Source organism: Zosterops lateralis, assembly GCF_965231275.1.
Source record: "Zosterops lateralis genome assembly, chromosome: 4".
In the NCBI taxonomy this organism is placed as follows: Eukaryota; Metazoa; Chordata; class Aves; order Passeriformes; family Zosteropidae; genus Zosterops; species Zosterops lateralis.
The window spans coordinates 62,378,162-62,391,534 of record NC_139765.1 but is presented as its reverse complement, the minus strand read 5'-3'; the positions used below and the strand labels follow the sequence as shown (position 1 = coordinate 62,391,534).

The window sequence follows — 13,373 nt, the reverse complement described above, 5'->3', positions numbered from 1 at the left end:
ATCTTTTCTTCATTGCGGTTGGGAGGGAAGTTATGAAGAATGTATTACTTTGTAGACAAAGCTGAATTTATAGGTTGGGAAAGAGGTTTTTAAATTACCTCACAGATCATTTTTATTGTTGTAATTATTTTAGCTACACAATATCCACTTCTAAATGGATTTCTAATATCAAAGGAAATTTATATCTTTTTATTTATGGCTGATCTGCTATAGATAAAATATATGTTTTTAGCTTTGTATTAGTACAAGAACTCACAAATGTTTTTCCTGGAATGCCTGCACTCTTTATTTTCTTGCCTTTGATACACTGCCACTTGGTGCCAGCTGATATTATCTTCTGTCCCTGCTATGTTGTGACTAGATCAGAACTTTGGTCTTTCTTGTTTGTGTTGACTGATGTAGAAAAACCACTCTTCACCCGCGATGCATCACAGCTGAAGGGGACTTTCCTCAGCACAACTCTTAAGAAAAGCAACATGGGTTTTGGATTTACCATCATTGGTGGGGACGAGCCGGATGAGTTTCTCCAGGTGAAGAGTGTAATCCCTGATGGGCCTGCAGCACAAGATGGGAAAATGGAAACAGGTAATTATGAAGATTCCTCTATTCTTTTACGTGAGAAATAGAATGAGAAATAGATTGCTGAGTCTCGCTCTCTCCATTAATGTATGCGTTTTCACATGACTTTCTGTGTTAATATGTAGAACAGGTAAGTTTCTTGGTAAAAGTTTCTTGCTAATAAATGCCAGGTAACTTATTTTTCACATTTCACAATATTTTAAGAGACAAAAAATCTCTTCATTTCCCTACATAAAAATGGGTTATAGTTTTATAGGCTGTTTACTTAAGGGAAGTATACATGGAAAGAAAAGAGATAGGGAGCACAGACTACTAAGTGCAACTTTATTTCTTTGGAAAGGATGGTGTTGCAAAATAATCAGTTGAGTCTGATCCAATACTGTTCTCATTAGAACCATCATAACAAGAGTTTTCAATGTGGCATATGGACACATAGGCATTTGTTTCCTATTAAAAAAGAATCTGTGAAAACTCATGAAATAAAAGAAATTTCTGATGATGTTGAAAGCTGCTCTGAAGATCTGGACCAGCACAGCAAACATTTTCATGTTCACAGATTGATAAATATTGCAAACCACTGTCTGAAAGGTCACATCAGGTGTATATATGGTTGAAATTCTTTTGGAGGAAGATGAATTCAGTTTCCAAGCAGTTGTCATCCTCTTTAGGAAAAGACAGTCAGAGAATAATAGAATTATTTCAGTAGGCAGGGACTTTCAGTCACTAGCCCCCTGCTTAAAATAAGGATAACTTTGTGCTTGGATCATATTTCTGAGGGTCTTATGAACTTTGAGAAAAGTTAATAAGACGCAGATTACACAGCCTCTGTGAACTCCTGTCCCAGTGTTTCTCCACTCTCATGTAAAGACTTTTGCCCAGAATGTGTGGATGCCTCATCCCTCAAAGTGTTGAAGGCCAGGCTGGACACAGGCTGAGCAACCTGGTCTAGTGGGTGGCAAGGGAAGTAGATGATCCTAAGAGTCTCTTTCAACACAAACCATTCTATTGTTTATGATTTTTGTTCTGTAAGTCCAGTTGTGCTTTCCATGGTTACAGCTGGTTACTAGGGACTGAACTCCTGTATTCCTGTATTTGTGCAGCCCTGTCACTCTGTGCTATCTCTCCCCAGCATAATTTATCCCATGTGCATAATTTATCCTTCTATTTCTCACCAAGACATTGAAATAAAGAAAAGCTAGTTTTGGATTTTTGTTTCCTCTGTAGAAAACCCATTTCATGGTGGCCAGAGTCACTGTGAAGATAATTTTCTAATCATTGTTAACAGATCACAGCAGCAGAGAAAGGTCTTTTTAGTGTGTTACAGTGGAGGGAACAGACAGAAACACATGCAGGCACAGATGATGCAAGTGGAATAGTCTGAAGTGATTTTTCTGGAAATATCATTTCATCCTTCCTTTATGGAGGACAGCAATGTTTTTGTTATAGTCATATTCATATGTCAGAATAAATCACCCTGGATTCTAGTTTATTTTGTAGGACTCTCTAGGACTCATCAAGTAGGAAGTGTTAAGGTTATGAAAAGTATTATTTAAAAAAAAATAAACAGGATTTGCTTAAAAAAAAAACTCAGACATGATAGTTTGCGTGATGTTTCTAGTGCCAAAAAGATAAACAGAAAATTTATATGAAAAAAAAAATGTAAGAAAGAGACAGAATATAGATTTTTAATTTTTAAATTAAAAATTCTTGTTGCCACTTTAACTTAATGCAGTTTAGTTACCAAAGGCAAAATTTATTAAATTAGCTGATTACGTGAAAGGATACAACAGACTTCCTAAAGTTCAGAAGATTGGAGTGACCTGAACTTCATTTTTCCCTAATATTTTTGTACTATCTAATACATGACATGAGAGCTTTTCCTTGTTTGTCATGGTTTAACATTCTCAGATTCAGAACTCAGATATAGTTACTTGCTAATCCCTCTGAAGTGTGACCTGGTTATGAGTGAACTTGTCATATGGAGCTATTTCCTCTGGACAACAGGGTATCCTTACAACTTACTTGAATTTTTATGCTGAAATTGAATATGGGTTTCATAGTATTGTTGATGGTCATTATTGTAGTCATGGATTGTGATGAGAACATGTAAGAACAGTGTTCTTTAAAATGCATAGAAAGAGCATTGTCTTTTTTCCTTGGGTAATTAATTCAACTACATTAGGAATGTAAAACAGAAATGTACATTCAGTTATATAATCACTCTACAATTATGTGACCCCAAAACATATAAAATTAGATCTCAGGACAAATTTTGGCCTCAAATGTCTTCATTTTTAAGAAGAGTGACAGATTCTGATGTAAAGTAATTGGAGAATCTCAACTAATGATGGTGGCATCTAACATGGTTTCTATGAATAGTGTAATTTCTAAATATGTTAATGGTAAACTGAAAAAGTATATTTAAGGTCAGAAAGTTTATAAAAGCACTGTTCAACAAAGTGCTTCCTGATATCAAATCCTTTTCACATTTTCTGAATTAGAATTTCTCTCTCTATTGAGCTATTTTACAATATGATCAGCTGAAGATATGAAAGCCTCACAGGTTCCATCAATAGCTTTTTGTTCATAAAGTTGTTGAAATCTTATGTTGGAAAACCACTTGAAATTACATCTGTTTCTTCTTGTTGTTAGTTAGGCATCATTGGATAATAAATACAGCTTTTTAAATAGATTTTATTTACTCTTTTGATACAAATTATGTGTTGTTGTTGTTCAATTTATGTGCAGTCCAGATATGATCAGAGTCATAGGAAGCTTTAGTTAGTGATCAAAACATCATGTTGTGGCAGTAGGACATCATAGTAGAAAGTCTGAGGGCAGTAACAATGATTTGTGAAGTGACCTGAGTGTAAGGGATAACCACAGCACTGCTGCCCCCAGCTCTGATAGGATTCTGGACTCTGTCCCTTGCAAAGCTGATACTATTTTTTGGCCAAATATTTATCAAAATCTTCATATTTTAGACCTGCATCAGATTTGGGGGAAATACAAAGAAAAGACAACATCTTGTTTATCTTACCTAAACTTTGGCCGCAAAGACACCAAAGCTGTACTTCAAGATGATTGTTAAAGAAACAAGCTCACAGAAAACTACTATTGTAACTTTGGTTTATTTCTCCACCCAAAATCTAGTATAAGGGTCAGATGCAAATGCTATCCAAAGAGGGAGTCTATGTAAGATACTGTCACCCTTTATTATGATCATAACAAAGCAGTCTGACCTGGAGGTTTCAAAATGGAGCAATTTTGGATTTCATCCTTTGGAACACACAGCCATAGAATGGTTTGTGTTGGAAAGGGCCTTTGAGATCATCCAGTCCTACCTCCCATACCAGAAACGGGTGAACCTTCCACTAAACCAGGTGGAGCTCCAGCATGTGACCACACAGCTTGATGTCATTCACAAGCTTGTTGAGGGTACGCTCAGTCCCTGTGCCTCAGTCACCAACAAAGATGTTAAATGGTGCCTGTCCCGTAACTGACCCCTGAGGAACTCTGATGAAAGCCTGGAAGCCACTGGGAACACAGAAGCAGCTGTCTGACAGTGACTTGGCATTGCTATGAAACAAAGCAATGAAGCAAACCAAATGCACTGAGATGCAACAAGAGATGTCTCAGGTCCTGACAAGCTATCAGAACTACTCGGTGCCCAGTGCTGAGCACTAAGAGGTGTTTATATTTGTCCTGGACCCACAATAAACCTCACAAGCAGACTCAGAAGAACCACATCTCAGTGGATGAGTCAAAAACAACCAAAATTACATTCCTGATCCCATTTACCAGATGTTTCAGAATTCATAGGGGCTATTATGCCCTCATGTAAATCTAGCATCTGTGCACTAATGGTTGTTAATAATCCTGAAAATGCCTTTCTAGGACGTGTTTTAGCATTTGGAGCTCAATCAAGCTGCTGGAGATGAACGTTACACTCCACAGCATCTCTGACTATCTCAGGAAAGCCTAGGAGCTGATACCACATTCTTTTCTGGGAGGTTACATTGCTTTGTCTTGTCTGAAGCCTCATGCAGACAACAGAAAACTCTGTGTATATAAAGATGCCCCTGCATTCGATTAAAATCCTGAGTGAACATCACTGGTAAAAGACTGCATCTACATGAAAAGGTTTTTATACAGTGAGTGATTTTGACTGACTGCTGTTCTAAGGCAAACAAAGATTTAGGCCTGCGGCTGAGTCAGATAAAAGCTCAAGCTGCAAAGGCAAAAACTCTCCTACAATTCTCAAGGTTATTCAATGGACTGGATAAACTGAAGCACTCCCACATAATCAAGCTCGGGGAAAGATTCTCACTCTCCGCATTTCAGCAAGCTCCATTTCCTTTGGTGAAAGTTTCCAGGAAACAGCTCAAAGGCATGGTGCAAAAGTGGTTCTTGGAGTCTGGTGATGACCCTTCTGACTGATAAATATCTTTGGTCACTGCAGGTTGAACTTTCCAGAAACATAAATCTGTGGGGAAATGTCATAGCTCAACAGTGTGAATCAAGAAAGGGGAAATACGTTCTTTCGTTTCATCTGCCAAGCATGTATTTGGCCAGCTTTAAGATGCTAAATCATCTGTAAACAATGCAAACTTGGGCTTTTTTAGATGTTGTTCTCTCAGGAATGGTAGGTTTTTTTCTGTGTTAGTTGGTCTATCCTAGAGATAGAAATTCATAAATTAAAGATAAGGTTCAGCTAACAGATATATTTGTCTACAATACAGATGTCTACACCTATCACATAAGCAGACATTTATTACTTTTGTATGACTGCAATAGGATAAAGCCTAGAGAAAAAAGCTAGAGATTGATCCTACGTCTACCACTCAGCATTTTTACTATACCTTAGGGATCTCCAAAGGGAATGAGATGCTAAAAATGCTGTAAGGAGTGACCCATGGCCTTGTTTCTGTCCATGGACATATCATCAAGACCCATAAAAGTCTTCTGCATATGATGAGTTTTTCAAAAAGCTGAGATTACTTTAAATGTAAGAAAATTGGAGAAACCACACTTGTTGATCTACAAAACCATGAGTGTTATTATTTAAGTGGATAAGAACAAACCCTAAGCCATTATCAGACAGTTGACCCTACAATGTCACTAGGCTTAGGAAATAATTATCTAATTTCATTAATGCATATTTTTTCACAGTAAGGCTAATATCTTACAACCTTTATAAAAAGTGGAGTACTCAAGACAGAATGAATTGGGGATATCTGCAAAAGGATCCATTTTTATGAGTTCAGACAGATACTTAATTCTGTTCCCTGTTTATCCATTGTCAGATCATGTGAACAAACCATTATCTCACCTAATGTGAGCTCAGCTGAGATGCAAATCTAGTTTGAGAAAAGATGAACTATGAATTGAATGCCTTCAATTCAAAGAAGAAAATACGTAAAAATTAAAACTTGTGTTTTGGCACTCATCTGGAAATGTTAATACTTTCAGAATCTCATTCAGTGTATCATGACCACACACCACAGTACCTGTACTCTTTCAAACAGGTCATGTCTTTCTGAAGTGCTACCAGTCAAAACCCAACCAATAATCTTCTCTTTACAACATTCCCTTCCCTTGGTAGCCAACTGTTTACCACAGTTGCTATTTCAAGAGGTGCACTGACCAGGAGCTGGTAACATACATGTAGGGCTTGATTTCCACAGTACCTGAAGCTGGCTGGAATTTAGTTATCTCACCTGCCTGACACCTTCTCATCCAGTGGCTCCAGGAAAACTGGCATCACAAAGTTAAGGCACGGTGCTAGGAAAGTGAGAAGCTGTGCTGGTGGTTGGACTGCTGAGGAATGACTATCTTTTCATTGGTCTTGGGCATCTCTGGGCTAAAACTCTTTCAAATATGCACCAAGGCCCCATGAAGTGGCAGCCTTGCAGCTGCAAGCTGATGCCAGGTGAGGCAGTGGAACAGCACAAATAAAACCAGCTTGTATTATCTCCTTTTCTTACTACCCCTGCTTTATTTGGAAGCTAGGCTGTTTCATCTGAGACTGCACATCTCTCTTTCTCCATATGTTGCTAATCATCCCGTGGAGTTCAGAGAAAGAAAATTAACTGTTTGGAAAGTAACAGCAATAACAAAAATTACTTCAGGCTTCATGGAGAATGATTTCTCCCACCCACGTTAGGCCAGTCAGTGTGAATTTGTGTTATATTTGCTGCTTGTATTCCAGCATCCTCCAGGCTGATGATGAAATGCTGCAAAGCATAGCAGAAACACTATATTTGCATCAGGTACAATCAAAACCTGTAGTTCCTTCCACCAACAGTGCTGGTTACATTTTCTCATTTGTGAGACATACAAAGAGTAACTATTTGTTAAAACCTCAGCCTGGTTTTGCAGTACCAGTTTTCTTTCATTACACAAGTTAATTTGGCTTTTTAAATCGAGGAGGTTGTGAGGGTCTGGAGACTGGAACCACAATGTGAATGCTGTAGTTTTGGCATCAGACATGGGGACAGAGTTAAAAGATGCCCTGATAGTTTATAGCTGAGACAAACTGATATAACCTTTTTTTTACCTTTTTGCAGTACACAATATCCCATTTAATTTAATCCACTTTATATTTCTCACCATAAAAACTTGCACATCATATAACTAATGCCAAAACTATGCAAGAGGTGTAGAGTTAAAATTACCCGTGCTTTAACAATCTATCAATATTGCTAGTCCTCAAAATGTTATCCTGAGTCTCTATGTAACCAGAATTCTTTAAAGCAAAACTCGTAATTATTTTTTGTTCTTTAAAGGGGACTAAATCTGAATCTTATCTTAAATTTTACAGGATAAATCTTCTGTTCCCCTGTCACAGAGGAAAGTGTCAAAGTATGACCACATTATATTTAAGGGGTTTCAAACACAAGGCAAAGGAAAAAATGCCAGTTTTACTATTTATTTGATATCATATATTAAGACTCAATTTAGCTGGGGAAAGGGATATGAGCTGTGGTTTTAAATGTGTGATGGTGACAGTAAAACTAATACTTGCATCTTAGGAATATTGACAGCAATTAAGAGATTCATTTTTCTATCCCCTGCTCTTTCAAATTTAAAGGCAGAGAATTCATTAAGCTCTCTATGTAAATAGAAAGACAAGAAGATAGTACTTAGGTTGCTAGAAATTTTTCATACTTGTGCTACTTTTTTCTAAGATTAGTTTTCCATTATATTTTTTATGTTTCTATGGCTTTCAAATAATTTAGTACAGTGCTCACATTAACATATGTAAATTTTTCCTTATGTTGACCAAAGGATTAGGAAAGATGTCTGCTTTTTTCACAAGGTTACTGAATTTTAATCCCTGTGACATTCTTATTTTAGTGTTTTCTTCGTATTTTCCTTCTTTTGATATTCACTATATTGTGAGGTACTCATTGAATGATAACCAGGACAGAGACAAACCTAAAAAAAGTATCAATATTTTGTATACCACGCACTATTTCTGTCTACATCTGAGGCCTTTGTGTGCACCTCGTCAGATTTTTTAGTTGGCTGGTGTGATATTCAACATCTTTGTGTTCTCTCTGAATTGCAAAAAATCCATGTGTCACTATCTGTTCTGCCTGATAGGGATTTGGAGTCTGTGCTGCCCCTCTAAGCTACTGAGCATTCGTTAAGTAGTGCCTACAAATAGACATTCCTCAAGCTATGAAGAGAGCTTTTGATTCTTTTTATCCCTGTCATTTGTCTATTCCCTTGAAGTCTTCAATTAAAATTACTGATGCAAACTGAAAGAGCAATTGTAGCAGAGCATCTAAGTTGAATTTCAAAATGCTTCTGAAAATGGACAGTGTGTTTTCTAAGTCACAGGAACAATCAAAAAAGAAAATTCTTAGGAACTTCTTGTCTCCACATAACATGATGTCTCGTGATCATGTCATGTCTTCATGAGATGATTCTGGGCTTGCATTATTAGTTCAAATGGAACTCAATGGTCTCTGACTCTATATCCTGGGGTTTAGCCCTAAAGTCTGCCATAATGTAGAAATTTTGGGAATCTTCTATCTCACATTTTATGCTGAGTACCTTAACTCCAGGTGGTTCAAAGCAGGACACTAAGGAAAATAGATTCCCAAGAAAGGTGGCAATAGGGAGGAAAAGGAGATAACTGAGACTCCCAATATGCGGGTGCAATTCAGTCACATAAACATAGGTGTCCAGTGCCATTAAAAGTTCCAGGGATCCCACCTAGCCTCCTCCTCCTACTTTTGCAGGCATCACTCTCTTGTAAGTCCTGGTGGTACCTGCAAGTCACATACAAATATCTCAAATGTCAAAGGCTGTTGCAAAGGACATTAGACCCCTGCTTAAACAACCTCATTCCTCCTTCAACAAAGAGTGTGTTGATAGACTCCTTTGGTTTTCCTTATCATCTAAAAGAGCAAGCAGTGATTGATTAATTACTATAATAATAATCCTTTTCTGACAATTTTAAGGATGTTTGTTTCCCCTAGCCTAGTTCAAAACTCACATTTGTGGTTTTATGAATAGTTTAAAAAAGCAACAAAAAACCCTTTTAAATTAATAGGCTTAATTCTTTCTCATTTAACTGTTCAAACAACAACATTATAAGAAGTTTGATGATAGAGTTCATCCCCCCATATACTGGGGATTATAAATTCATTTTCATCTCCAGCACTTACAATATTTTGCTTCATAGATTATTGTTACCCATAAAGAATATGCCAATATCTGGACTGAATATTGTATATGTAACTTTTTTTCTTTCCTATGGTAACTTTTCTTCAAAATTCTTTTGAAGTGAGTCATTCATTTTTTTCAAGTCCACATATTACACAGAAATGCAGGAGGAATCCAAAAAGAACACCAGTCTTTCATTTTGCTTTGATAAAATCCATATTTATAAGGAGGAAACAACTCATAATACTCATGGTTTATGACACCTAATTTTTAAAGAACTCACATTTGTTGACACTATATTTTGATCTATGGTTATCAGTCCCAAGAATGATAATGTGTACTTGTTACTTGAAACAGCAAAATCCTGGACATGTAAATAGGTTAAATTCTGGGTTCCATAAGTGTGTCAAGTGATTTGCTGCAGCAGAGAAAGTACATGAGCAGACCTGCTTATATGTGCTGAGATTTTTCTAATATTTAAGCCATTAGAGCAACCCTTCCAGCACCAACTATAGAAAGCTGAAGATACTTGATTAGAGATGGCTGAGGTCTGAATATGCCCAGCCATGCCAGATTCCTTTCCATATGTACAGCACTTACTGTCCTTTATCCAGCTGTTTCACCTTTGACCAGATTCTGCCTGCAGTTATGTTTTTGTTTAACCCAGAAACTAATGGTGAAGTAATTTGATGGGAAGAGAGGGCATAATGGAAATACTATTTGTGATAATATAAAAATCCTGTCTCTTATGGACAAATACAACACAAACCATAAACACAAGGCATACACACCCTGTTTAACCTAAGACACACCCTCAATCTCTTTTAGGAAAAGAGTAAATGGAGATATTCTGGTACTCAAAGGTGCTATATCTTTAGCAGAAAATGAGATCATACAGAAATCAAGAAATCGTAAATTAAAATGTAAAAGAGTAAAGGGGAAAAAGCAAAGAGGCTATTTGAACACAAATTATTCAAGTATATGCAGTCTCATATTTCTATTAATGCAAGGTCTGACTCCATGGAAAAATGGCCACAAAGGGCAAAAGCATAGATAAGGACACTAAAGCTATGTCATAGTTATTTCAGTATGCAAAATACAAAGGCAGAAAAAATGTTAAACTATTTATTCTGTCCACTATCACATCCTAATACACTTTTATCCAATTTGAGTGTTTGTATTGAAGCCTGTTTTGTGAATGAATATTCTAGGAAGTCCATAAATTCTTCCATCTGAATTTCATCATGCGAAATCTGCAGATTCTGTTAGGATATTTAACACAGACCAGGAGATGACAAATATATTGCCATAATTCTCACATTTATTAGGACAGTTTTTGTATGTTTTGCAAGTTCCCACTTGAGTAAGCAGCGTGCACTGAACTCAGTGGCTACCAAAAATGCTGCAGTTGCAGAAATTACTTATTTTCTATCAAATGTAATTAACAGATATCTCACATGATTTGAGTATTTGTATGAACAGACAAAAATATACATTGAAAATAATAATCATCTTCTCATGTACTATTTAATTCAATAAATAATGTTTTGTTTTTTTAAGAAAAAATATAGATGTATATTCACCTCTGCCTCCACACTTGTGCAAGCAAATTCAATCTGTACCTATACTAAAATCTGAGACTTCAAAACTTCCTCATTTTTTGCCTTTAACCATTTTTGAGAACAAATTTTAAATTCTTTGAGGATTTAAGAAAAAATTAAGTAATTAATTTTAAGAAACAATTTCTTCTGTACATTTAGAATGGCAAATATCTCTCTTGGCAGTTAGCAAATATTTTGCTTGAACAAATTAGTTTACATCCATGTACCTGAATTTCCCCATCCAAAAGGAGAAACAGTCATTTTAGGACTTGGTAAAGTCCAACAATTATTGAAGTTAGCAACTCCCATCATAACTGCTAAAAACATTGGAGAAAAGAAACCTAATGGAGTTCAGCTTAAGATATTAAGGCCAAATATTGTCAAAGTCCAATTGTGCAATGTATATTAAAAGAGAAATCTGTGCTCAATCAGATATGGATCAATATTTTTGTCAGTGCTCTGAGTTTTATCATTTGATGCATGGCATGAACTATAACTATCCAGAGTTACATTAGAGATGACAAAAACTTTTCCAGGCATATAAATCATATTTGAGGATCTTTGCAAACCTTTAACTAATAGGCATTTACAGAGACATTTGAGGCAATTTTATTAGAAGTTCACTTCTAAAAACATTTTTCACTGTCTGTTTGCCAGAGTCAGGATATTAGCACAGATGCACCTTTCATCTGACCTTGTTTAGCTGCTCACATAGCCTTTATAAGAAGAGCAAAGTTTATTCCAGCACTTATGTGACTGCCTCTTTGTAATTGATGATTCTGACATTTAAAAAGTAGCTTGTTTATTTAAAGACCTGTAATGAAAAATTCTCAATGATATAATGAGCACTTTTCTAACCAGGAGGTGGGCATGAAGTGAATCCTGATGGAAAGTGAGAAGCCCCTGGAAAAATTCTTCCAGTCTTTTCTCTCTGTCCCACACAAGTCTTCTCCTCTGCAGCACTCACGTAAGTGTGATGCTGTCCCTGAGTCAGTGGATGGAGGTGGAGCTTTGAGGTGCCCTGCTGCTCCCAAAATCTCTGTGTGTGCAGCAGTGGGAGCTGCCTGAGCACCACTGGCTCCTCCTCAGCTCCTCCTTCAGCAGGTACCAGAGGGAAGCAGTGCCACGGTGGTAGAGCCAAGGTGCCCTAAACACTTCTCCGCTGCCATGCCCAGATAAGTGAGGGTTGTGTACAGGAGCTTAGACAAATTCTTGGTGTCTGGAGCTTTGGTGTTCTGCCAGGCCTTGGCTATCAGCCTCAGGGGGTGACTGCCTGGTGGAGTGGGGGAGAAGAGGGTCACCAGAGACTGGGTGCAGAACAGGGAGAAAACTGACTGCACTGGGATATGCTGGAGCTGAAGATGACATAATTTGTTTTTGTTCTGCAGGGAGGCAGAGAGAAAAGGCAGTAATTTTATGCTAGAAATGGCTGGAGAGTGGGTGTTTCTATGCATGTGTGATTCTGTAGGAGGCAGGAGGGGGAGGGCAAGGTTCTAAGGAAAAGAAGAAAGGAGCTCTGCAAGAAAGGTCTGAGAGCACCGATGTGAGTACAGATCTTTTAAACGCTGGCAGTTTCACTACTTTTGATGTATTGCTTTCTTCTTTAGCTCCAAATGAAAGTAAATTAAAATTCTTTGTATTAAACTAATCTCTTCTGCATTAAAATCAGCATCATTGTATGCAGTATTTACTGAGACTTTCTTTGCCATGCTGAGCATCACCTGTAGTACTGCTGGGGAAAAGTCAGATAATAAGAGAGACCTTGTCTTGATAGGTGTTCCTTGAGAATTTATTCATAGGCTAAAGGTCAGTCATGAAGTATGTTGGATTATGCTGCTGCTCTGTTATTTGTGATCTCTTCTATTCCACCTTTGCATAAGCAAAATTGCAAGTCTCAATAAGAAAAGGCTATCAGCAGTTCATGATTATTGGCCTGAAATCATGCAAAAAGTGAATCCTGCAAACCCATCAGTTCTGAAGAAGCTGTCAGACATAAGCCTGTAACATGGTGAAGGGATGAAAGAGCACTGAAAAAAATTGGTTGCTTTTCACTGGGGTGATTGAAAAAAGGCATCAGAAAGAGGTGGGAAACTGGCAAATGTGGAAATTGAGGTAATGATGAGAACCTGACAGTGCTTTCTTGTAAGGGGGAGGTGAAGAAACATCTTTGTATGGGACTGAAAAACACATTGGATGTGTGGGGCAGCATTAATCATACCCCCCTCACTAGCATGTTACCAGGATAATTGGGCAGAGCCTCAGCTAATGATCTTGGTACTTGTTTTGTTTATTGGAGTCTAGTTGGCTTTCTTGTACTGAAATCTCCACAAAAGTCGATGTACCACACAGCAGACTGGTGTGCTCAGGCAGGTTTTCCTCAGGCAGCTTAAGAGGAATAGATCCACCCACAGCAAAAACACTGCCTCCTGTCAGACCTGGTCACTGGCACTGTAAACCACACAAGTATTTAACCTTGTTTGTTTGACAAGTGGGACTGAGGGTAGATCCCTCTGT

The 13,373-nt window shown here is 37.4% G+C and overlaps 1 protein-coding gene across 3 annotated transcripts in view; it reads left to right on the top strand.

The window, feature by feature from the left end:
- The window catches only part of MAGI2 (membrane associated guanylate kinase, WW and PDZ domain containing 2), a 712,008-nt gene that overhangs the window by 561,541 nt on the left and 137,094 nt on the right, over positions 1 to 13,373 (top strand). For all 3 annotated transcript variants that reach the window (XM_083859300.1, XM_083859301.1, XM_083859299.1), the window contains exon 9: positions 403 to 585. In XM_083859300.1, coding sequence (XP_083715426.1) covers positions 403 to 585 — 183 coding nt within the window. The remainder of the gene's footprint in view (positions 1 to 402; positions 586 to 13,373) is intronic.